The sequence below is a fragment of the Hippocampus guttulatus genome, chromosome 15, assembly GCF_054856545.1.
Source record: "Hippocampus guttulatus isolate MCC_2025c chromosome 15, RoL_Hgut_1.0, whole genome shotgun sequence".
Classification (NCBI taxonomy): Eukaryota; Metazoa; Chordata; class Actinopteri; order Syngnathiformes; family Syngnathidae; genus Hippocampus; species Hippocampus guttulatus.
The window spans coordinates 4149781-4176533 of record NC_141275.1 but is presented as its reverse complement, the minus strand read 5'-3'; the positions used below and the strand labels follow the sequence as shown (position 1 = coordinate 4176533).

General features: G+C 42.2%; 1 protein-coding gene across 2 annotated transcripts; it reads right to left on the bottom strand.

The window, feature by feature from the left end:
* Positions 1 to 53: 53 nt before the first annotated feature.
* On the bottom strand, positions 54 to 26753 carry LOC147193492 (sialate:O-sulfotransferase 1-like). 2 transcript variants are annotated; one of them, XM_086131487.1, is made up of 9 exons: positions 26617 to 26753; positions 24795 to 25427; positions 13984 to 14098; positions 12445 to 12629; positions 9047 to 9168; positions 7635 to 7824; positions 3266 to 3430; positions 2973 to 3173; positions 54 to 1307 (listed from the first exon to the last, which is right to left on the bottom strand). In XM_086131487.1, the coding sequence occupies exons 2-9, from the start codon at positions 25183 to 25185 to the stop codon at positions 955 to 957; spliced, it is 1722 nt and encodes a 573-aa protein (XP_085987613.1). In that variant the 5' UTR covers positions 25186 to 25427; positions 26617 to 26753; the 3' UTR covers positions 54 to 954. The 2 variants fall into 2 exon arrangements, with proteins under 2 accessions (XP_085987613.1, XP_085987614.1); XM_086131488.1 differs by lacking the exons at positions 24795 to 25427; positions 26617 to 26753 and having other exon boundaries at positions 12445 to 13862; positions 13984 to 14090.

The window sequence follows — 26753 nt, the reverse complement described above, 5'->3', positions numbered from 1 at the left end:
TGAAGAAACGTAGAACGTGGCCACATTGACACAAAGAAAGAGCTAACAAAGGCTGAGAGATTGATTGGAATGGATTTGAGAACGATTTACAACATCGGCAAATTCCATGACATGGCAACATATAGGTGAGGTCTGACTGGATGAAAAGAAATCAAAGCCTGGCAGTCAAGACCTGCTAGAAAATGAAGGTGACAGACTTTTGAAAATCCAAAGTAAGTGAATACCATTTCATGTAAGCTCTAAATGTTGCTCTGTGCTTCTAAAAGTGTTCAGGCCAGCAGAGAAGATCCCTGACAAGCACACCAACAGCAGACCAAGAGTATGGCTTCGCATCTGGTATTCATGAATTAATTCATTCATTCAATTTTAACATCTCTTAAATTGCATTGTAAATGGATTTAATGAAAAGATGCATTTCACCGTAGGAATTCAGTCCAGTCATTGCATTAAAAGTCTGCAGCATGTAGTAAAATTTGTGGCAGCGGCAGATTTGCAGATCTATATAATCTGTCTTTAGCCGCTGTCGTCTGTATTAATGTGGGTGTACGCTAAAAGAAAAATCTTCCAGAGAAGTTGAGAAAACCATTTCCATCTTCAATTTGCGCAATCATCCTTTCGTGCAGTCAGACACTTTGCTCGATAATCCACTTGTGGTGCCACACACATCTTTGTGAAATCCTCTCTTAGCATTCATCATATTTGTTGCTCACGGAGAAGTGGGTCCAGCCTGCAGGCTTTTATCGCAGGCTTCAGGGTTCACTGAAAGATGGCACGATGATTTGTTTTGTACCGTGTGGCTCCACTCATGGGGCATCTGGCCCTGACAAAGAAGCTCTTGGTCAAATTAACATTGGCCATTATGTGTGTGTGTGTGTGTGTGTGTGTGTGTGCGTGCGTGTGTGGTGTGGTGTGTGTTGCTCTATTGACAGCTACTTGGATGAATTTCCCACGCCATCATCTATGTATGTATTCTCTTGGAAGTCCACTAAAGTTCCTGGTCTGTAGTGCTGCGTCGACAGTATGAATAAAGGTGTTAATCATTTGCCTCATGTGAGGTGTAAATGGGTCAAAAGATGGCTGCTGGGCCCCTGGTCGTTTAAAGTAGCCATCTTGGTTGCTCTGAGCACAGATCAATCGCTCCTCAGTCGCGGTGACGTTAAGGAAGGCCGTGATGAGTCGGAGCTGCGGGAGGAGAGCCCTCTGGAGCTCCTCATAATGGATCACCTGGAGGTGACGTCCAAACTTCAGCCAACTCAATGCATGGGATGCCCACCAGGGGGCGTAGCTGGAGACGAATTCTGGCCATTCTGCGGTACAGCATAACGTGGGATTTTGACATTGACCGTAGATTGGCATTTCATTCATTGCAGTACACAGTCGAAACTTGGTTTTCATATGCGTTTGCGTCACATTTCTTATTAAAGTCAGACCTTCAAAATATATGTGCATGTACACAGTTTCACCACATTCCCGTGCCACAGTGTGGCTAATTTAAAAGTCAGACTCAAGTAACAAGCTTATAACTTCACAAATTTCTCTATTTCGATAACTTGGGTATTGGCCCGGAACGAGCACTAGCACAAACACGGTGGAAAAGGGCCATCAGGTGCCCTCAGCAGGTGCCAAGAAACTGAATCCAAAGGGCACAGTCCCTCTGTAAGACTAAAACTGATTCTCGCAAACAGCTGATGCACAGAATTGTTGATGCACATTACCCCATAGAGCAGACAATTGATGTGATTTACTTTACTCGCCGGCTTGTCTAGCTTTTATTTTATTTTTTAGTCTTCCACTGTTTGTGTTTAACGCCTGTTGCCAGTGATTAGAATCATTACAAGTTGGATCTGATTCAAACAGAATTCTCAGACTCACAGGCTACAATGAGTGAGCGTGTGGGCCAGAAGAAGTCTGTTGGCCGCCAGTTTTCCATGCCTGCATTATCATCATTAAAAGTCACTCTTCCAGAATCAATTGTGAGGCGCTTTTGGCATTTACCGTATCATTTTCATAAGCGGCGGAGCCCAATAGGAGTGTTCTGATAAAGATAAGAAGGGTTCATGTGAAGGAATGGCCAATTGCACATGAGTTCTGGAATATCTATTTTTTCGTTTTCCGACAATGCATGAAATCTCTTGATTCTTGCTTATGGTAGAAGTAGGGTCTTGTTCGTACAACAATGGTCATTAGAAAATCAAATATGTCCCACGATGCATTGCGCTGATTTAGAAAAATGATTGAGTTATGGTCAAAAAGGATCTTTAATGTAAGTAGAGCAACACATCATAAACATATTAAATGGCTTTTTGTTTGTGGGTAATTGTAAAAAATAAATTTACAAAAAAACAAAGTTTAATTTTACTGTCATGGACTGATTTGTTCACTATTTCTTACAGAAGGTAATTATGAGAGATAATGTAATTATGTAATCAGAAACACATTTGAGATTGGGCTCAAAAAAGATTTTTCTTTCGATTGAGAAGTGAAGTATTACTTCTGAAGCGAAAAAAACCCTATGACCCCCGCGTATTCCTTTTTTTTTTTTTTTTTTAATGATTATTCACAGAAATGCCCGCATTTTTCTTTTTCCGTCAGTGACTCAGCTGTACACTGAACCACTTGACCAGAGTTCATCAACCTTTTTGAAAGTGAGAGCTACTTCTCAGGTACTGCTTAAGTGCAGGGCTACCGGTTTGACAAATACTTCTGACATGAGAAATTTGCTCAAATGTTGTTAATAATAAAGAATGACATTTGTGAACCCACCGACCATTTTGATCATTTAAGTACCAACAGGAAACAGATAAATGTCACCACTGTATTTCTCCAAGTGTTTCCATTTTCAATTGCACATTTCTACATGACTAGGAAATCAAAATATTACACCACTCCTGAGTTTTTTATTTTTAAATTTTCTTAGAACAGGTCCGACCTGCACTAGACCATATGGGTACGAAGAATAGAATGTTACCTACCTTTGCTTTTCCATTGGGCATCTGACGCGTGTCCTAAATGTCCAGCACACTTGCGATTGAATTCAGCCATCAGGGACCGATAAGGATTCCGAATCAGCAGAATGGCGGAGTCGAACATCTCAATCTCTTTCTTTCCACTCTCATGAGTCTTGACACAAATACTACGACCACTCCGCCAGAAGTCCTTCTCTCCTTTGAAACCTGGCAGAGGTAAACAAAACAAAATGATCATCTGCAAGTCAATACGTCCATCAACGGTTGTCAAAACACACTGGAAATGACGCCATTCCCACCTTTGCTGTATAAGGTGCCATCAAAATAGAAGCTGCCAGTGTAGTAGCCTGTCATGAGCTCGATCAGGTGTCGGACCCAAGTGTTGCCGGCACCGGGAAAACTGGAGAGAGCCACGACAGAGCTGGATCTCTGTGGTAGAAACATCCTCTCCTTGCACCTGGAGTCTAGGAGAACATTTTTTTTTGTGTTTATTTTTGTCAGGAAGCTGAAAGTGTTACATGTGTTACAGGGGGAGTAAAAAACAAAACAAAACAAAACGTGGAAATACTTACTGTACTGCATTATAACTACACAACATCTGTGAAATGATGTTTTACGAGATCCTCCAGTATCAAAGGGGGAAAGAACAATTTTGACGTGTTCCCCTACTTAAATAATTAATGTGGCCCTGCCTCTTTCATGTTGAACTCACGCCTTTTTCCCTTAATGTCCATGGAGAGGTAAGCATTTTTTTAGTGCTGGAGAAACTTTTGTTTTCATGTACAAGTTTAAGTATTTTAATACATTGCTGTGCCATATAATTTGTATTAGGGTCTGCCGGATCAATATAATTGGCAAGGAGGACATCGTTTTTGTCCGGCTTTGTGAAGTGAGATGATTCAACGCAACCAACACAAGAAATCCTGCCGTGCGTCATCAATCTTCTGAAACACAACACAGTCAGACCCCACCATTTACACCAGTGCTTCTCAATTATTTTCTGTCATGCCCCCCCCCCCCCAGGAAGAAGAAAACATCTCGCCCCCCCACCAACTATAAATAGTATCATTTGTCTATAAAATTGTTAGAAGTACACCTCTGCATAACACTGTATTCTTATTAACCTATAAGAAACCTATAAAAAAGAAAGAAATATGGACCAACTTACAACAAAGAATAGCTTTATTAACTGTAACCAAAAAGATTTAAAGTGCATCTGAAATTCAAAAATAAAATTAAATCCTTATTCAAACTGTAAACATTTTTGACTGACCATGTCAAACCATACGATACTGAAAAATAAAATTACATAAAATCAATGATAATGCGTTCAAACTGATCACCAACATTAACTCAGGAGCACAATATAAAAAAAAAACGTTAACCTGCAAAACAAAAATATTAAAATAATTTGTGCTGTTTTTTTTTTTTTTTAAATCAAAGATGATGTCTGGATTAATGGCTACATTGAGCACGTTTTGCAATGCAAAGCTTTTCGAAGCGAGGTTTGAAGCAGGACACAGCAACACTGGGCTCCTGCTCAGCAGGTCACTAAAATACAGGTAGCAGTCACAAAGCGGCATGATTGTTGGCAACATTGGCCACTATTTGAGAAACACTGGTTTACACTGACATAGTGCATTTACTTCAAGAATTAAATACTGTCCCTGGCAAAGTTTAGCGTACAAAGGAAGCCAGAGGACTCCCGTCCTCCATTTCCTTACCACACTGTTCCTCAAATGTTCCACTTTCCAACAAAAGTGAACCTCAGCACATTAGTGATTTGGCGTTGGACAATTGGCCTCTTTGCGCATTTTTAAGGTTGCCCATTAAAAACCCATCTATTCACTGTTTTGGTGGTGGGGCAAATCAGGAACAGCATTATTTGGTGCCATATAGTGGCATAGTTGTGCCAAAGAAACTATTTGAAGAGACTTGATGAGCTTCATTTAGAAAAAATAAAGATATGTCATTTGCCACATCTGTTGGGAACCATGAAACCCTTTTAGAGGGGGTGTCATATACTCGTGGATTATCACAATTAGCGGCAAGGATTGGTCGCAATTACCTGGGGGTTCACTGAAATCATCAAATGGAGGCAGAGCTCTGGCACGGTCTTGTCATCCCGAAAAATCTAAATCTGCTGAACCACTGGAGGTCTTTCTGGACTGTTGTGAGAGCTGAGGCAGGGTGGCATGCCCGGCGCATATGCAGAGGTTTACGTAAGAAGAACTCACATGAGTTGTCTATTTTGCGTCGTAAAGTGTGACTGTTTTTAAGCTTGAATAAAAGCAACAGCTTTATAAAAACAAGTTGCAAGTACCGTATTTTCCGCACTATAAGGCGCACCTAAAAGCATTACATTTTCTCAAAAGCCGATAGTGCGCCTTAATCTGATGCGCCTTATATATGGACGTAGTGTTTTAAATGGTATGTAAAGCGCTTTGTTACAGCTACAGTGGTTGTGAAAGCTCTATATAAATAAAGCTATATTGTATTGTATTGCCTTTAGCGTAGCTCCATCTAGTGGATATGTAGCGCAACTGCAGCCACTATTGTATCTTTTATTCTATGCACCTTATAATACGGCGCACCCTATATATGAAAACAGTTTTAAAAGAGGCCATTCACTGAAGGTGCACCTTATACTCCAAAGCGCGTTATAGTGCGGAAAATACGGTCGTTAAAAAGTAGCTCTCCTGTTGCAGACCAACTGTGGTTCGAAGCCGCCATTTTGAAGTGCATAAAACGACGTCACTGCACATTACGCCAAGATAGCATCCGCAGACAGAACTTCCTGGGTAGTTGGATTGTCATGTATACAGTCAAACCTCGGTTTTCGAACGTCTCTGTTCTCGACCAAATCGGTTTTCGACCAAAAATTTTTTGTTTTTTATGCCTCGGATTATGACCGAAAATCGGTTCTCGACCAAACTGAGCGCACTTGAATGCACCACTTGACTCCTCTCGCCCTCCTTACACGAGGAAGTGACGCTTCCTCGGGTAGACGAGGAAGTGATGCTTCCTCGTGTAGCGTTTCATTGTGAGCAGACGTGTTCAATAAAGATTTTATTTTATTTTTTTAAAGAGTGTGGTTTCGGTTTTCGAACAAATCGGTTTTCGAACAGCCTTCCGGAACGGATTATGGTTGAAAACCGAGGTATGACTGTATATGATGTCTGATGGGATTAAGGTTACCGTATTTTCACGACCATTCGACGCACCGTATGGTTGGGCGCAGTCTCATTAATGGGTGCTATTTCTGTATTTTACACATAGACAAAACGCACTGTATTATTGGGCGCAATTTTAAAGTGGTAAAACATACGCCAGCTTAAACATACGGCATGCATGCGCGCACGCTAAAAACACGTTAGCTTGAAGCATACGGTAGCATGCCAAGACATACAGATACAAGCTAAAAACACGTTTTTAAAAAGGCAACGGAAAACTGAGTTCCGTTGTATTTTATTTAGCCATCGTAGAATGTACTCACGTTTTTCGATCACTCATCACCCAGAAATCCATCAAAGTCCTCATCCTCTGTATCAGAATTGAACAATTGTGCAAGTACGGGTAATCCATCAAAAACGCCGTGTTCCCTCTCGTTGTCAGTCACTCTCATTGCCATGTGGCTCCACAGAAATGATGCCGGCTTTGCCAAAAACTCGAACAACAGTGCAAGCAGACACGTTCGTCCAAGCAGCCACAATCCATTCGCAAATTGTGGCGTAACTCGCCCGGCGCTGCCTCTCACTCTTTGTAAAGTTGTGTTTGCCATCGATCATTCATTGTTCCCATGCCGTTCGCAACTTTACTTTGAACGCCCGGTTGATGCCGATGTCCAGCGGTTGGAGTTCTTTAGTCAAGCTCAGAGTTCATTTGCTTGACTTGGTTTTTCACCGCTGCTGTGAGATGGGCACGCATGCCAAAAGCATAACCGATGGCTTGAAGTTTGAACTGAGCTTCGTAGGCGTGTCTCTTTGTAGAATTTATTTTCGGGGGTTCTTAGAAACCAAAACCAAAGTTGTTTTGCAACAATGCACATAGCCACACTCTATACAGGTGTTGGTACCTGCTTGGGGCGTACCTTTAGCGTCCACTTACACGCCCACCCTTCACCCATTGGCGGACTTCTTCCCCGCATGCCTGTCCTCACTCACATCTGCCTTTTCTCTCTCTCGCTCTCCATATGTGTATATATATACACGCCCACCCTTCACTGATTGGCCGACTTCTTTGCCGCATGCCTGTCCACAGTCACTTCCGCCTTTTCTCTATATAAACAGCGTGTCGGCTGTCAGTCAGGTTTTGGAACTCAGCGCATAGACAAGACGCTCCGCATCATAAGGCGTCCTGTCCATTTTGGAGAAAATTTTAGACTTTTAATGGTGCCTTATAGTCGTGAAAATACGGTAATCTTTTGAATAAAGCCCACACTAAAATAAAAAAGGGGGTCTCTTTGCTGTATGATTGTAATTCTCTATTGATTGGCTGCTTCATCAAGTCCCGAAGATCTCTCCTCCTGTGTAGACTATCCTTTTGATAATGGCTCAATCAGGCTTGGCCTTAATTTCAAACTACAGACACCCACATGCAAAAAAAACAAACAAAAAAAAAAAAACACTGACACAGATTTATATATAACATTTATGACAAATAACTCACCAAGAACAGGCGTGTGATAGACCTGATAGTAGTCCTGCCCAATCGATGTTGTAGGAGTGGAGTTACTGATGCCGTCCATATCCGTGTTTTCCAAACATCGATTTCTAGCAGACTGCTGGTCCAGACTGTAGAGAGAGGATGTCCAAGTACAGAAACAATGGGGCTTCTTGAACACGGCAAGCGGGAGCTCCTACAAGGCAGATGCACAGATGAGCATGTATTTCATGACTCATCCGGTTTATTTACAATGTATCACTCGGACCCCAAGTGGTGAAACACACCTCCCTAATATTTTCTCACACGTACATTGATAACACCAAATGCTCTACTTTGTTTTTTAAACTCATCCTACTCGTCAGTAGGCATCTCTGGAAGGGTAACCGACAACCGATCCGAAGGGTGGGGGCATAGATACAGTACATGAGGTCCGCCAGAACCTCATTTACATATTAAATGCGGGTAGCCATTTATGTTGCCTGTTGTCACACCGGCAAAAAGAAATGAAAATTCTGCGGGAATGCACGGCTTCCTGCTTCCTTTTCCATGTTTTAAAGAAAACAGGAGGAGCTGCGTTAATTGACAGCGAATGGACTGCGCTGTGTTCACGCTCACAATGGCGCAAATTGCCATTTTTTAAATGTACCGGTTTGAGCGTGTCTGTGAAATTACCAACACCCGGTCAAACCCGACTCAACGGATATTTATGGAGTGTGGTGCACCGACTTGTGCATGTTACAAAAAACAGAGCCTTCAGTGACAAGTAACTAGGGCGAACACTCCATGGAAAACTTATGAAAAAGTTTTGCATAATTACACAGACACGCTTACTGTGATAATTAATCCCATACAGTCATGAAAAATATTTTTACACGCCATTCCATCTTTGGGAGGGGACCAAGCTGCCTGCAGGATGTCACTATAGAATTGAGATTATATCTTTCTCATTAGAGGAACAAAAAGGCTGATCCGATGCAAAATTCCAGAAGCTGTCTTCATGTCATAGGCCAGGGGTGGGTAATTCATTCATTTTCCAAACGGGACACGGGACATGTGAGACAACTGGAACAGTTGTTGAGGCCCACCCTAAAATGTTAACCTCAATTGTGTTCCTTGAGATATAGATATATATATATATATATATATATATATATTCTTTTTTCTTTTTTTAATAGTTGGGGGGCGGGGCGGAAAAGTCACGTAATGTGGTGACAATTTTGCTATGGTGGCCACATTGAGGACATAATACGTGCACAACAAAATACAAGCACCAAATATTTTATGTTCTATTTTTACTTAATATAGATTGTGAGGGCATGCCAGAGACTGTGGATTACGGCTGTGGATGTCTGTCACAGGCAAAACAAGGTTCACGACAGTGGCCAAGTCTTTAGGGATAAGAAATGTATTCAAACCTGGTCGGTGCAAGTCTCGATGCAGGACTGTGAAGTTAGATTGGTTTGAATTGAGTGAATTGGGAAGTTGTTGGTCGTGTTGTTACCCAACTTGAAGCAGCCTCGCTGGTGAGCATTCCTGACTGTGGCAAAAGCAAGGAATAACAAAAAACACACACAAATATAACCATTAGATTTCAGTAAACTCATTTACTAACATAACTCACTATTTAGAATTAGCGATCCATCCATCATCTGAACCACTTATCCTCACAAGAGACACGGCGGGCTGGAGCCTATCCCGGCCATCTTCGGGCAGTAGGCGGGGGACACCCTGAACTGGTTATATGGGATTAGCTTTCAAAATAAATTGTTCTGACATAGCAGCCTTATCCTAGACCAGCGGTTCTTAACCTTCTAAGAGGCACCGAACTCAAACAGTTAATATGCACATTCACCGAACCTTTTTGTGAAAAAAAAATATATATATATACTGTGTATATATAATATACGGTACTTCAATATATAAAAAAACACATTTATTAAAAACAAAAAAAAATACATTAAATTTCAAGAGATAAGTAATTTTTTTTGTTTTAATTGTACGACGTACTATCACGACAGTCACACGTTGACGACTAAGTGAACTAAATTTCTCACAGCACCGATTGGACAAGTAATGTAATGTGATCATCTGCAGCCAGTGATGGCCAAGCGGGCGTGTCATAATTAATTGACATGTGAGTCGGGTGTGTCTTGCCCTCCATGGCAGAAGCTCCGTCAAACCCCTGAGACCGATTCACCGAAGCCCTGGGGTTCCATCGAACACAGGTTAAGAACCACTGAACTAGACGTAGAGTAAATCATATCATTTGAAACGGAAACAGCACAATATCAAAACAACTGCAACCACCAATCTCTTTCCTCAAAAGCATTTCAACATTGTATTTGAAATCCATTCTCTTTTAAAATAAAGCCTGGTTATCGTACTTTGTAGTTGTACTTGACTTACACTGCACTTCCACCCAGAGCAAAAGAAAACCAACATTCGAAAATTCCATCCCACCGTTTTCTAATACATTGTGACTGACAACAAACAACCATTCTCATGATCTCATATTGGCAATTCATCAATGAAGCAAACGTGCATGTTTTTAAAATGGGAAGGAAGCCGGAGTACCATGCAAATACTGCACAGGAAGGCCGCAGCAAGACTCAAACTCAAAATCTTTTAACTTTTGAGGTCGATGTAAGATTTGATTTGGTGCATGGTGGAAAAAAAAAGGTGAACTGAACTCTTGGCTACATAGTTCACACGGATGACACGCTAAATCATTGTGATCACCATGTAAACATGCGCAAACATTTTTGCAAACGCACAAATTTCAACGACTCGCAATATTTAAAACCGAAATGGGAGAGCGCTGAATACAACCAGGTGGGAAATCGATGTCAATTATTTCCCGAGCTGAGAAAAACACTCAAGGCTTGTTTGTATGAATCCTCAATGGGCATGGCGGTCGGATAAAAAAGAGATGGAACATATTTTTCAAGGATTTAAAGATGGCCCGAGGACACAAGTGGATTGAGAGGCCGAGGCTACTGCTGTTGAATTGCTTTGTCGGCAAGTTGACGTTGACATACTTTGTGCCGGCCCTTGAGAGAGTGCATCCAGATAGAAACATTCCTCATCAGATGAAGAAGCACACTTGTGCTTCAAGTAGGGCGACTGTGTGACATTTTTTTTCCCCCAGACCAATCTGTTCAGCAGCATGCAGAGATCTTGTCTCATTAGCCTCAACTTAGGTTGCAGCGGTGATAAAAGACGCTGAAAATATGGAAAATTTAGTGGTTAGCCCGTCTCAGAGTGAAAATGTTCGACTCTCGACTGCAGCCTTCTCTCCCTTAAGTTTTCTCCAAGTACACTGACTTCCCGCCGCATTTCAAAAACATCCATATTCGATTAAAATTGAGTAGTCCAAACTGTTGGTGTGCGATTGTGAGCGTAGATGTTATTATTATTATTTTTGTCCATACTGTATCTCTCCTCAAGTTAACTGGGATAGGCTGCATATGGACTCCGCTGTGTTCACTGCGATCATAAAGAGGACGGAAAACAAACATGGTTGGATTGACATGACGATAATAGTTATTTTTATATTTGACAATTTTCTAATTTAACCCTTTCATGCACCCTGTAACCCGATAACATGATAAACTGCAGTAGCAGCTGTCCCTGAAAGGGTTAATGGAAATGGCATGGCTGTAACAGGAAACAATTTGTCTTGTACATGCATCGCATGATATCAGCGCTGCTTGGGATATGTTTGATTTTTCACATTATTTTCTTTGTATCAAATATTCACAACCATTGAAACTGACGTATACGCCTTTGTCCAATTTCGAGTATTCAGTGCACCTTACGCGCTGTAATGCATTCGGCCTGACCGATGGAAAGGTCAGCTGGCATAACAGATTCCACCGTCAAATATGTAAGGTACTGCAATGCCATCTGACTGGGGGTGAAAAAAACCCCTGTCGTTAAACGTGTGTTAAATTGCGGTACTTTCAATGTCGTTTCCTTTAATGATGTTAATTTATTTTGACGTGTCACAGACGCGACTTTGATGAGCCACTATACGTGCATGCAACATGCTGTGGCTGGGCGGCATGGTGATCGACTGGTTAATACATCCGCCTCACACTGCGCTGTGTGTGGAGTTTGCATGCCCTCCCCGTGCCTGCGTGGGTTTTCTCCAGGTACTCTGGTTTCCTCTCACATTCCAAAAACATGTATGGCATGTTAATGGAACACTCAAAATTTTCCGAAGGTATGAGTGTGAGCGCGAATGGTTGTATGTCTATGTGTGCCTTGTGATTGGCTAGCAGCCAGTTCAGGGTGTCCCCCGCCTACTGCTCGAAGACAGTTGGGATAGGCTCCAGCCCGCTCCGCGACCATTGTGAGGATAAAGCGGATTTGAAAATGGATGGTTGGATGGATGTTGTGGTTGGTGGTCTACACAGAAAGTTCCAAATAAAAAGATGTTGGTGAGTCAGGAATGGGTTAGAGTAGACCCCCCACACTCAATGACTCACATTTTCACTCATTGTTTTCCATTAATATTTTCAAAGTTTGATGATATTTTTTCAATGTTTCTTTGTTTTTTTTCTTGGCGCCAACGGCCATTACTTTTTGGTTTAGTCCCACTCATTCAATTTTTCTTTCAACGCATTTAAAATGTGTGCCAATGATATGGAAATGTTCACAATGGATCGCGAGGTTCCACTGTACTTTAATTTCCACTTAAATTTTTTTTTCCCTAAACCGAGGTTAATTCCACTTTATTTTCCTATGTGCTCATTGTGTGCAAAGAATCAAGAAACTTCTATTCATTTTCACTCAGGATGACTTGACTCACATTTTCGGTGACCGGGCATCTGCTCCTGCACCTTGTAAATGGAGAGACGTCCCACGCCGCCACAAGGAGAACCCCTCTCACCCCGGCATGCCAGACTACAATCCTCCTCGGCAACCTGCAGGCTGTTGATTCTGTTCCCACAGTGACATTCGGCGCCATACTCCAAACCTGCAAACTGATACCCACTAACAGCACACACCCGCACAAAAAAAATATATATATATATATATATACAGTATAGTCCAGTGGTTAGCACGTCGGCTTCACAGTGCAGAGGTACCGGGTTCGATTCCAGCTCCGGCCTCCCTGTGTGGAGTTTGCATGTTCTCCCCGGGCCTGCGTGGGTTTTCTCCGGGTGCTCCGGTTTCCTCCCACATTCCAAAAACATGCATGGCAGGCTGATTGGACGCTCTAAATTGTCCCTAGGGGTGAGTGTGAGCGCGGACGGTTGTTCGTCTCTGTGTGCCCTGCGATTGGCTGGCAACTGATTCAGGGTGTCCCCCGCCTACTGCCCGAAGACGGCTGGGATAGGCTCCAGCACCCCCCGCGACCCTAGTGAGGATCAAGCGGTTCGGAAAATGGATGGATGGATGGATATATACAGTATATATATATATATATATATATCTCCAGTAATTATTACTATTTATCGCCCAAAGAAAAGTCGGTCAATAACCTTCAGGCTAAGTACACTCCGCAGGACATTTGTGATTATTTCAATACATCCCTTGTGTCAAATCTCCTCTCATCTAATCTATAGTACATGATGTGATTGTTATAGCACATCCTCCTTTACTCATCTAGCAAATTCTTCTTTTTGAGCTATAACACCTGTCATCTGTAGGCTGCTGCGACTCCTTCTCACCACTTCGCTCGTTATCCTCTGTTCTTAGGCAAAGACAGACACCTCATCAAACCTGACCTTTACATAGTTGCATTTGGCGCTTCCTCGTAAATTGCCTTGACTTTTTAGTTTTTGCCAGTCGCAGTAATTGGCCCAGTCGGTTAACGAGCAGGATTTCAGTCGGTGTGAATCAGGAGTGAACGAGGGGCCAAGGGGCTATGTGGAGGAGGTTTGCCTGCTTGTTTGAGCAGTGAGCGGCAAATCTGCATTCATGTCAGGTGTTAAAGTCTTAAACGGAATAATTCCTTTCTTGATTTCGCTGTGAAGAAATCCACCTGCTTCTCTCTTTTTTTTTTTTTTAATGCAGTCATGCTCTCCTCGAAGATTTCGTGAAGTGTAGCTGCTCTAGCAGCAAGCCGTTGATGTCATCAAATGAAGCTCTCAAAAACACCCACACGCATGTACACACACACGCACACCTGGCCGGTTCTTACTTTTGCAACAGATCCGGCCTTATATTTGCTTCTTTCACCCCGCCTCATCTTTTACTGTCATCTAGCCACCTGGCGCTCCGCTGGCTCAACACACAGGAGGCTTTCATGAAGGAGACTGAGAGCCAGAGCATTTACTCAAACAGCAGGGCTTCTGTGGTCCCCCCCAATAGAGGCTCCATGAAAAAAAAAAAAAAGCATTACCTTTCTGAGCAGGTGTCTTGACACAGAGAGCTGGTCATTTTCCGCAGGTCATAAAGCATAATTCCTCCAAGGGCTCGCTCGCTGATGTTGTGCAGGAAGCAACCAATGTAGGTCCCTATATGGATCAGAAATGTTTTTTAATAGTAATTAGATGGCTGCATCCACCATCATGTCGAGTACACATTGAGGAACGTATATTATTTTTTTTTCCTTGGGAAGTCTATGACTACAAATAGAGTATTTTGATTCCTAATGAGTATCACTGCATATATCTGAAGCACACGTATGTCAACAATTCCTGTTTGGCAATGACTCCACAGTAAATTTCATTGTTGTTAAGTTACAGACATACCTAAAAGCAGGGCTGCTCAATACGTCGATCGCTATCGACCGGTAGCTTGCGGACTGGTACCAAGTCGATCGTGAGGGGTGAAGACGGGAAGAAAAAGCCCAACCCAAAACATTGGTGTGTCTGTGTGCGTGTTATCAATATGATATATTTTTGTGTCAGCGCACACTGCACCTTTAGCATCCTATCAGTCTGACTTTCACAAAAAGTATTTCAAATATAAAAGAAAAAAGTCACCTTTAACCTACGGTGGCACATGAACTGCATCACCAGAAGTTATTAGCGGTCAGCAATCTGCAATTGAAGCTTGCGATCAGAGCTGTTGCAATACAGTGTATACAGTAATCCCTCGTTTATCGCGGTTAATGGGGACCAAAACCACCCGCGATAAACGAAAATCCGCGAAGTAGCGTCCAATTAACATAAACAGGTAAAAAAAATATATATACAGTATATATATATTTTAAAGTCCGCAAACGGTCCGCGAGAAGCTGCAAAACAACAGCGAGTCACATAGAGCAACATTTACAGTACTGTACTTCATGTATATGTAAAAAAATAATAATACATTTTATTTATTTTTTTTAATATGTTTGAAAAAATCCGCGATGCACTGAACCTGCGATAAACGAACCGCGAAGTAGCGAGGGATCACTGTATATCTATTTTCTAAATTCTTATTCTCATTCAAAGTTTATTTCATGTACAATTCACGGATAGTACTGACAAAGAATGGCAATCTGGAGTGCCCAGAGACGCATTTTAAAACGGCTACAAAAGTGCGTCCTAGCCTCCTCGTCAGGTCTTGATGAAGGGAGGCAGTGATTTCCTTTTCACAAACCCACAAACTCCTCCGTCTAGTTTATTTTTCGGTTTCATTCATCTTAGGGGCCGTTATGGCTGTTGCTCATTATGGCATGCGTGCGTGTGTGCAGCAAAGGGGGCGATCGTGCGAGGTTTATAGATCAAAAAGTAGATCTTTGGTCAAAAAAGGTTAGGCACGCCTGCCTTAAAGTAACGTGCTTTTCCAACAATGGATTTCAGAATTTGTACTCTTTCACAGAGCGAGGTTATGATTCATCATTTTCAGGTCTCTGTTTGAGTTCGACATCATTCAGACAAGTGCTTTCAGGAAAAAGCTACCTCAGAGTGCTCTTTGGCGTGCCCGTCACCAATGACTCATTGACTAAAGACCTGTTAAAATGCTTCCTGTTCACATACGAGACTAATAAAGGTTTTCTTATCTTATATCAGCATCTACTTCTTTCTCGCTGTTGTTGCCCACACCAGATGGGAGAAGCCGGAGGCAACTACTACGCCGAGTGATGCTAAATACAGCAGTATCGATAATTACAATATGAAATACTAATATCCATTTGTCACAGCGGACCGATACGCTGTCAATTATTCCCACTCCCAATAATTCCATGTTGACACACACGCCTTTACCTTGACTTGGTTGCCTTTGTCTTAACCCTTTCATGCACCCAGTAACCTGATAACGTGATAAGATGTCCACTGCAGTAATCGCTGTCCCTGCACGGGTTAACTCTGGCACTGATAATTACCTCAAACAATACCAGCGCAGTGTTTGTAAAGTATAACGCGTATAAAATAACATATTCGTATTCTTACAGTAATGTGAATGTATTTAGCAACAAAACAAAAAAAAAACCCCAGCAGATAGAATGGTTTAATGTATAATAGGCTTTGACAGACTATTACGATACACTGGCAAGATTAAGGCTACTTCCAAAATGTCATCCAAATTCAGCCTTTGATGGTATCCCTTTTTTTTTCATAGCCGATACATAAAAGTCGTCCTTTCAAGACAGTGTGTAGCGTGAAATGTGTGTTTGTGTTTTCTTCAGTTTCTTCAGAAGACATAATTTATTATCTTTCCCCTTGGGGATGACACTGTCATATTTTTAGTCTATGTGCTACGTTTTACTCATTCAAGAGCTACACGCCGTGAAGAAAATATTTTTTGTCTTTGGGGTGCCTGGAATGCATTCTGTGTTGACTTTTAAATGTATTTCAGAAGCTCTCCCAAGAGACTTTTTTTCTAAGATGCGTTTGCTTTTAACATTTGAAGGATACGACGGTTTGAGCGTCTATTTTTTCCTTTTTCTCTGTTACTACCAACATAAAACGAGATTGCTGCCAAGGGCCAAAGAGTGAATCTAGGGTGTTGGAGAAAATAAATGGAGGGTGAAAGCATGTGGCATCAAGGTGGGGAGAAAGCAGCAGAGCTTTGAATCCTGTGGTGCCGACCATGCACCAGTGTACGGAATTCATGAATTCACTTTGCGAGAAATATCAGCCAGTCAGAGCAATAGGAGCTCAAAGCTCAGGTTCCACCAAGCAATACTGCTTGACACTCAAAACGAGGGTGTTTGTGTTGTCAGAAATTGTGTTGGGTACCGAAATAACATCCATTCCATACCATTTTTGAACACACTTGTATAAGATAAGCAACCTCCAAAGATATGGGACCGAAAAGGTGGTGCAAAGCACGCTGCAGTGCAGTGATTGGAGAAAACTCCAGCTATGCGCACAGTCGGACTGCATCGACTTCCACTTTCCATCCGATTCTCATCATTACAATTTCAACAACTTCCGGGAATTCACGCATTGCGGTTGAAAGCTAGTATTTTTCTTATCCCAGAAATTCCCAGCATTCCCCAAAATTCAACATGTTCAACCAAAAATCCGAATTCATTCCCAACGGGGACATTCAACATCATAGATTCCAATCATTCTCATTTGAATTTCAAAACAATCAGCACATTCAATTCACCTTGGAAACAATTTTCATCTTGCCAAAAAAACAGGATTCGGATTCTTCATCAAGAACCATTGAGATCCACCAAGTGCAAAGGTCCACGCATCCATCCATCCATTATCTGAACGGCAAATCCTCACGAGGGTCACGGGCATGCTGGAGCCTATCCCAGCTGTCTTTGGGCAATCGGCAGGGGACATCCTGAACTAGTTGCCAGCAAATCGCATGGCACACATAGACGAAAAATCATTCGTGCTCATAATCAGACAAATTAGAGTGTTCCGTTAACCTGCCATGCATGTTTTTGGAATGTGGAAAGAAACCGGAGTACCCGGAGAAAACCCACGCAGGCCCGGGGAGAACATGCAAACTCCACACAGGGAGGCCGGAGCTGAAATTGAACCTCTGCACTGTGAAGTCGACGTGCTAACCACTGGACTACCGGGCCGCCACTTTACAAACACTGGTAATAAAATAATTGTGTAAATTCATATCAGATGTATTTTTTCCTCTACACCAGGGGTCACAAACCACGCAGGCACAGGGGGGAAAATGCAAACTCCACACAGGAAGGCCGGATACCAGATTTGAACGCCGGATCTCTGCAACAGTGAGGCTGACGTTCTTACCAGTCATCCACTGTGCTGCCCTACCTGTAATTAACCAGTGTTTACCAGTAATTTAGCGGGAACCCCCCCCCCAAAAACATCCTTTTTTGGGGGGGGGGGGCAATAGTCTGCACTCCTGCCATGCCTGCAAACGGTGTCATGTTGCGGTTCTATGCGATGCTGGCATTGTGGATGCCATCCACAATGAATTGCTTTAGTGTATTGTCCAATAATTTCAATGTCTTTCAACAACGTATTTTTTTTGCTTTAGTTCCATCAAGACTCTTTCCACTAGGTCTTAGGTCTTTTATTGCAAACATTTGTGTGGGAAAATAAATAAATAAATGAGCTAACCTTGGGGACCATTAGAATTAACACTGTTTGAAAAAAAAATCAAGTCAGTTTCATTTTTTATCATGCAGTCACAGAATAAAACATCTCAAGTCATTTTTTTGCAAGGGTTGCAGCACACGGGACGAATGAATCTTCATCCCTTCCAAAGGCAATGACCAACAGGTGCTCTTAAATTAGCTGCGAAGTGTGGAGCCAAACGTATCGTGGGAGGGACACTGTCAAGACATCTCTTGAAAGTCTGAAATTGAAATTTGGATTCCTTTTGCCAAGTAATCAAAAACCGATCATTCCTATTCCTCGGTACTGTATGTGTTTGTTCATCTTTTGAATTCCAGGTACCTCGCACATTGAGAAGCGTGACAAGGAGACCAACCACTTTGGCAACAGGGGCAAGGGAACTCCTCTTCAATAAAAAACAAAAAAATCCAAACTGAAACACCAGCAGCTGCTGCATTCAAGGATTAAAAAGAGACTGGATGGAGGAAGCATCTTGCATGTCGATGCATCAGTTTAGGTTCCAGTGTTAGCCCACCAACCCACCCCTCAGGCGCTTTAATCAAAATGAAGAAGCGGCCAAAGGCATTTGCAGCTGGGCTTAATGGAGGGAAGTGGCCCAAACTCTCGGACTGAATAAAAATGAGAGTGCTTGGGTCTGATACTGTGCTGCCTTCTTAAATGCTAAGACAGATGGCTGGATATGATTCTCCCCGGCAGGATTGGATGAAAAAGACGAACGATATGACCAAAGAAAAGAGCATGCACCAACCGGAACTCTCTTCTCTGTTGTTGACCGCGTTTCAAATATTCCTGACGATCGGTGATGCAAATCATCAAACCGCAGCAGACGGCGTCTCATTACATGCCGCGTTAGACCATGTCGGGGTCAGACCCTAAAACTCCAATTATCCAGCAGGTTACGAGCAAGTAAATCTCATTTGCATGTGCCAGTGAAGCTCATCGACTTTTTTGTAAAAGAGAATATTTGCTAAAAAAACAAAACAAATGCTTCGTAGCTATGCTGCAACTTTGAAAATATTCTTATAATTTGTACCTTCACACATCTCTGTATTATTTGTGACGTAAATTTATTGATGACATAAAGGCATTTTTGACTGATCGCATCAAATTATAGAGCCCCGTTTATTGTGTTGGATTTCTGTGGGTAGAGCTACAGAAAACAATACAGTACCTTTTCCATCAAATAAAATGTTTTGGCAGTTATTTTGGCACTGTGTCTACTGGTGTAAAGATGAGGAATAAAGCAATTGCCGTATTCTCTGCTCTATAAGGCACACCTAAAAGCATTCACTTTCCTCAAAAGCCGACAGTGCGCCTTATAATCCAATGCGCTTCATTTCTTGTATTTAGTATATTACATGTTCTGAAAAGCACTTTGTTATAGCTGCCGCGGTTGTGAAATCTCTAAATTTAAATAAAACGGTATTGTATTGTATAGTATTCTCTTTAGCATAGCTCCATCTAGTGGATGCATAATACAACCGCATCCACTAGTGTAGCTTCTATAGAGTCTAATAATGTGGTGCATCCCATATCCAAAAACTGTTTTAAAATAGGACATTTACTAAAGTTGCAGCTTATACTATGAAGCGCCTTATAGTGCGGAAAATAAGGTACATGAAACACATGTTAAAAAAGAAGCCCTTCTTCAAAATGATGTCAGCCTACACAATAGATGCTCCAGCAATCGTGAATCTTTGCCTCAGCAAAGTGAACATGGCCAGACAAACAACAGCCTGATGATTTGGTTTTTAAAAGCAAATGCAAAATAATGACTTTACTTTTGCACTGTACATAATCCAAACCCTCAGATATGTGACAAATCATTACTCTGAGCCTGGCATTGTGTGCATGAAATAAGATAAGATAAGATAAGATATCCCTTATTTGTCCCGCAATGGGGAAAGGAAATTACAATCAGAATTCAGAAAGGAAAAACGCTGGGTAGAGAGAGGGGAAAAAAAAGCACGCTCGAACTATCCTCTTCCGAGGATAATTTAACTCCAGGATAATGCCAATGCACTTGAGTATTTTTACATGAAAGCAGTTCTCCCAGATTGCTAGTTGTAGAATGATGGCTTTCGTCATTCAGCTCTTTCTCGACACATTCCAATGGCATCGAATCACACCTCCAGCATCACTCCTGAAATGTTTTAATCCTCCTTTCATCCCCCCTTTCTGAAATATTTTGAATCAAATGGGATGCATTGTATTTTAACACGGGGTCATGTGGGAATGACTTGGCTGAAAGCGTTATCCTTCCTGCATTCCCCTCATTGCATTGAGGTTGCTAGATAACCAGCAGAGACTTCACCAAGTTCCTTATCCCAGCATGAGAGCCGGTCCAACTCTTCTCTGAATACTGGGCTTTAACCTACACATGCACTCATCGACCTTTTTTTAAATCGCATTCTTTTAATTTTGATTTTTAAAGTGACTTACAAGGAACCCAATGATGCCTTCTTCTTTTTTTGTTCTTTCACAAAGAACACAATCTACAAAAAATATTTACCAATGTATTACAAAATAAATACATACCTGTAAATAAACACATTAATTAATTAGAAAATACTATATGGTGAAAATGTAGTCATCTTTCCAGAATGTTTTACAGGGTGAAAATGTTAAAGATGACGCAAGGCAACTGTTTTCGGTGGTAAATTCAACGTCCTTTTCCTTCTGAATGAACGCAAACATTCAGCTAATTAAAAGTAATATTTCAGGATGATTTCCATGCAATTGGCATTTGTTGGCAAGAAGACAGAACTGACAAACTTAATCTAATAGCAATTGCTGAAATAGCACGTCATCAGAAATGATAAACCTTTATTTTAGAAGATTGAAATAGCTTATTTCATTAAACCCCGACCGAGATTGGGGACGTTATGATAAGCAATGTCATTTTAACATTGTCCTTTTTGCGCTTCGACTGTGTTGTATTGCTTTTCTGATTCAAGTTTTACAACGTGTATACTGAAGTTTTTTTATTCCACAGAGAAATATGATTCATTTAACACATCTGTACTTTCAAATTAACATGTTTGACTGGCTAAGTCGGGCGGCCCGGTAGTCCAGTGGTTAGCACGTCGGCTTCACAGTGCAGAGGTACCGGGTTCGATTCCAGCTCCGGCCTCCCTGTGTGGAGTTTGCATGTTCTCCCCGGGCCTGCGTGGGTTTTCTCCGGGTACTCCGGTTTCCTCCCACATTCCAAAACAAACATGCATGGCAGGCTGATTGGACGCTCTAAATTGTCCCTAGGTGTGAGTGTGGGCGTGGATGGTTGTTCGTCTCTGTGTGCCCTGCGATTGGCTGGCAACTGATTCAGGGTGTCCCCCGCCTACTGCCCGAAGACGGCTGGGATAGGCTCCAGCACCCCCCGCGACCCTAGTGAGGATCAAGCGGTTCGGAAAATGGATGGATGGATGGACTGGCTAAGTCAGGGGTCGGCAACCCAAAATGTTGAAAGAGCCATATTGGAAAAAAAAATAATTATATATATATATATATATATATATATATATATATATATATAGTATATATACACATAGTCAAGAGCCGCAAATAATTAAAAGCCTCGTCATGAACTCAACACATGCTGTATGTATCTATATTAGTGACTACTATCAGCATGACTAAGTTGGCTACAAATACAAAAGCATTCATGATTAAATGTTTTTTTCCCCTGCAGTTCATCCTGTAGAGGAGGAGTGCCCAAACCTTTTTGACCTTTTTGACTTTTCGATCAACCAACCTCCCGTGATCGACCCGTTTACGCACACGCGGGCATACGCACACACTTACCCACTCATGCCGCAATGAGCAACAGCCATAATGGCCGCTAAGATAAATGAGGCACGGGATGCACTTTCGCAGCGTGCTAACTATCGTAGCTCATGTGTACCGTTTAAAAATGCTTCTCTTGGCCGGCCAGATTCCCATTCTTTGCAAGTACCCTCGATGAATTGTACAAGAAAGGCTGTTTTATTTTTATTTATTAATTTTTTTCCCACAACAGCGCCTGACTGACATCCCACCCTGACATCCCACGCCTGACCGACATCCCACCCTGCAAATAGAAATGTGTGTTGCTGGCTACGACGCAAATCCTCGTTGACGAAATGTTGACATTTAATATTTATTCGACACATTTTTACAGTACCGGAAAACGTTAATAATGTTTGTGTCATGTTTGTCCTCTTATAAAAACCATATTAAATCTTTCCATTTTCAAACATTTTTGAAAAAGGTCCAGGAGCCACTGGGGGGCGCTAAAGAGCCGCATGCTGCTCTTGAGCCGCGGGTTGCCGACCCCCGGGCTAAGTAATCAACTAAATATTACTGCAAATTAACCCTTCCATGCACCAATAATGATCACCTGTAACCTGATAAACTGTCCACTGTAGTAACCGCTGTCTCTGAAAGGGTTAAGTACTCGCCTACCTGCCCATGACAAATGAAAATATCTCGTTGCCGTCTGTGTTTATAAGTGATATCACGATAGGAGTGGCTTGCGTTTTATCCCTCAGGCAATTTCACCTCCAAGCCACAATGTATCTGTGTAATTAAAGGTTGTGTTCGAGTTACACTTCTTTGATAAGAACCTTTGCCAGGTGGCAGTTATTAAAACTGATTTCTTTCCAGGCCTTGGCATTTTTCATCGGTATTACTCCTCAGTGACTCAGTAATTGTCTGCTCTCTTGAAAACAAAAATGGTTTCAGAGCTCCGGTGGGAGGCTTTTAAGAATGAGCCGGGCGAGCAAACGTTCCACTAGAGGTAATTCCATAGGATTCGTCATCTCAGCTAAAATGCTCAAAGCATTGACGGACAAGGGAAAGAAATCTTTAAGGATCAATTAAAGATGGTATTTAATTGTGCCGGGTAGGGCCGAACAGTAATTGGGAAAACATGTCATGCAAGAAAATAAGTAGGCTAAATGTATTCTTTGCTAATTAACCCTTTCATGCACCAATAATAACTTGTAACCTGATAACATGATAAACTGTCCACTGCAGTCACCACTGTGCCTGAAAGGGTTCATTTTAATAACTTACTTTTTTTTTTTAAATTTAAAACAGGACATTTTTTTACAGTTATGTCGTGTAAATAAAGCATTATATCTATTATTTAAGGCTATTTAGGATTAGTACAAATCCACCTGTTTTAGTATTGGACATCGATGCACATTTAAGGTCAGACAAAAGCGTGCAATTCCATATGAAACGCAACGCACATCTTTGTAACATGCATATTGCATGGACCATTATCGCTATGACAATTTATTTTATTTTTTTTGATATACGGTGCAGCCCGAGTACCATCTTCTTCACAGCGGAACCTTGTGAGGGATCATTTTAAATGTCACTGTGAGGACTACAATCTAAAATAAATAAATAAATAAAATCGAAGGCCTCTGCATCCGAAAAGCATCCTAAACATTCTAAACGTTCCCAGGTCATGATTATCTGCTCATGAATGAACAATAAAGTCTGCTGTGAAGGTGTTCTGTGAGCCCCCTTGTATTACCTCAGCCTCGGGCTATCTTCACAGTCGGACACATTTCAACAAGAACATACAACGCAGCATCTTATAATATTTCAGAGGAAAATCACTGTCTTGCTCCAGACAGCAGCACAATGATATTTAAATGTCATGCGTCTTCCCTTTCATTGCATGTTTTCTACTGTAAACCAGTATCACGTTTGATGAAACAAGAGAAGAGAGATGCACTTTCCGTCAATAGGGCTACATTTTGGATCGACAGCGAGCGAGAGTGAGGTAAATGAGTGGTTGGGTTGCTTGGTTGCTAAGTAGACACGCAATAAAGCTAGATAATGGATTGGTAGAGAATGGATTGGTTAATTTGGTCAGATGTGGATAGGCGAATACACGGTAACATTGGGAGAGTAATTTTTACAGTGTGTTTTTATTCCTCTAACTGAGTTGTATTTAAACATATTTAAGTACAATGGCCTCCCCCGGCCACCACATCAGGAGAAAATCTTCAAAAGGGAGCAAATCTCTTCATTGACAGTACCGGAGGCTCGACCCCCTACTCTCATCAGTGGAAAACGTGGGTGAGTAACGTATGTTTGTCCTTGTCAAATAAAAGTTTATCTTAATAATTTGGTGTACAATTAATCCACTCCTCTGAGTAAAATTTACTCTGATTATTTGACGCTCGGCGGCCCGGTGGTTGACTGGTTAGTACGTCGACCTCACAGTGCAGAGGTGTGAGGTTCAATTCTGGCTCCGGCCTTCCTGTGTGGAGTTTGCATGTTCTCCCTGTGCCTGTGTGGGTTTTCTCCGGGGACATTCCAAAGACATGCATGGCAGGCTGATTGAACACTAAAAATTGTCCCTAGGTGTGAGTGTGAGCGTGGATGTTTGTTCGTCTATGTGTGCCCTGCGATCGGCAGGCAACCAAAGCAGTTCAGTGTGTACCCTGCCTACTGCCCGACGACGGCTGGGATGGGCTCCAGCACGCCCCATGACCCTTGTGAGGATAAGTGGATCAGAAAATGGATGGATGGATGGTTATTTGACACTCTTCCAAGTATCATTTTTACTCTGTTTAGACTGGGAACAAAACCACTCTTTTTTCAGAGTATGACTTTCTTAGAGTAAAACTGTAAAACTGTGTCGGTAGGTCAGTGGAGAACTAAGTGATACTGAGTGGTTGAGTAGATGGATGGATACCTTTATGGGTGGGCTTCTTTCGAACAGGACCTGCATTCTCTGGACTCTCCGTGAATGTACCATGAAACCAGTGGCGATGCAGGTGTTGGCCTCTCAGGCCTCGGGAGGCGGGCCAGTGTTGCTCTGACTTGGCGCCAGCTCCAGATGCAAAGTGTACTGCGGCCCATCTGGAGCGTGCCCTCACACCCGAGCCTGCAGTCCCAAGGGTGGTCGGAGGTGCCGCAAGCGACAGCAAGGGAGGAAACCCGAGGAGGCTTGGCTGGGCTACTCGGACGTTGGAGCGTTGCATGAGCAGGATGCTGCCTGCCATGAGATAGGCGATGCCCAAGCACAGCAGCAGCATTTGCGCCTGCTTCAAGGGGCAGAGCAGTCTGGAGAGCAGCACTGCCATGCCTGCTTCCGTTACAGTCTCTCATCAAAGAGGAGGGCCATTTCATGGATTAGGTGCGAGAATGACAGATCTAGTAACCTACTTACAACTTCATAATCTTGGCAGGAGCTGCAGCATTTGGCAGTGTCACAGAAATTTAGTCTCGGTCCTTCGTTGGCACACAGTGCTGCTGGAACAATGGATGCGTCACGGCACGGGGGGATTTGATATGCCGGTCTGTGGTCACTGACTCCAGGAGGATCCTTGAGGGAGACACACACGAAGGCACATAATACAATATATGCGGCTGCATTTAAAGCAAGAGGATGTAATACTGTTAGCGAGCATACTCAAAAAGAAAAGTATTTTCCAGGAGGATGAGAAACACAGTGCAAGTTGATAGTTGGTTTGTGTTTGTGTCTTGCAACATCTTGCAACATCTCCCCCCCCCGGCATACACACATTTTCCGTGCATTGAATACGTTTAACCTCAGTGTTTTGGGGAGAAATGTTGGTGTTTAATTGTTAAGATTTTTTCCCCAATGCATATCAGTGGGCGTCAATTACAGTATATGCAAATTTTTGGCTATTTGTGGGCCGGTCCCAAGAGGTTGACTGTACAGTAAATAAACCAGTTATCGTATTTGTTAAACTCGCTCCTCGTGTGCAGCCTAATTATTTTCAATGTTATTTGTTTATTCATGAGATTGCGTTCTGTTACACAATTCCCAAAACAGACGGACGCGGTGCGATTTCATCAACCTTCCATACCATTTTTAATCTGGATTATTTTTCTGTGCAGATGTTCCATTTACTTGCAGCAGTGTTTTATGATGTGTATCTCCCCAACACTATCTCTGCAATCTGAGACTCAGGAAAATTACATCACGTAATGAAAAAGAAAAACAGTCTGCAAAGCGCATTAAGTGTGCCTATGAACTGAGGTTTATCACTGCAGGCTGACCTCTTCCATTTGCATGCATTTGGAGATAAATTCTGTAATATTTTACAACATGATTTGAAGTAGAGATGTTTAAAATGCACTTTCAAAAGCCTCTTCTGTCCCACATCAGATTTTTTTTTTTTTTTTTTTTGTGAAGCCCAAAGAGATTCCCATGAAACAAAGTCCCCTTCATCTCAATTCTCTGGCTGCCTCACTTGAGCAGACACTGCACCCACAAAAAGTCGGGGTGCGGTGCTCCAGAGGACAGACGCAACAGTTTGCCGAATAAGTTAGCATCAACTCCACATCGGATACATTAAATTCGCATTCTAGCATCGTCCTTCCCTATGTTTTGTTCAAGCGGTTGGAATGACGGGAGCTCGACGGGGAACGAAGCAAACACAGAGTAAGATGTACACGTCGCATATTAAAATAAAAAATCTGCAATTTCCATCAATCCCTCTCCCTCGCGATTACGCAATACTTGAATGTTTGAACACAAAGATTACCTTGAATCGCATGTATCCACGAACAGCAGCGATCACTTTCTTGGGTTAATGCCGTCCTGCCTCGCTCCGGTCACCTCTTTTATATAATCTCTCTCTCTTGCTCTCCGTTTCTCCCTCTCTCTCTCCCGCTCTTGCTC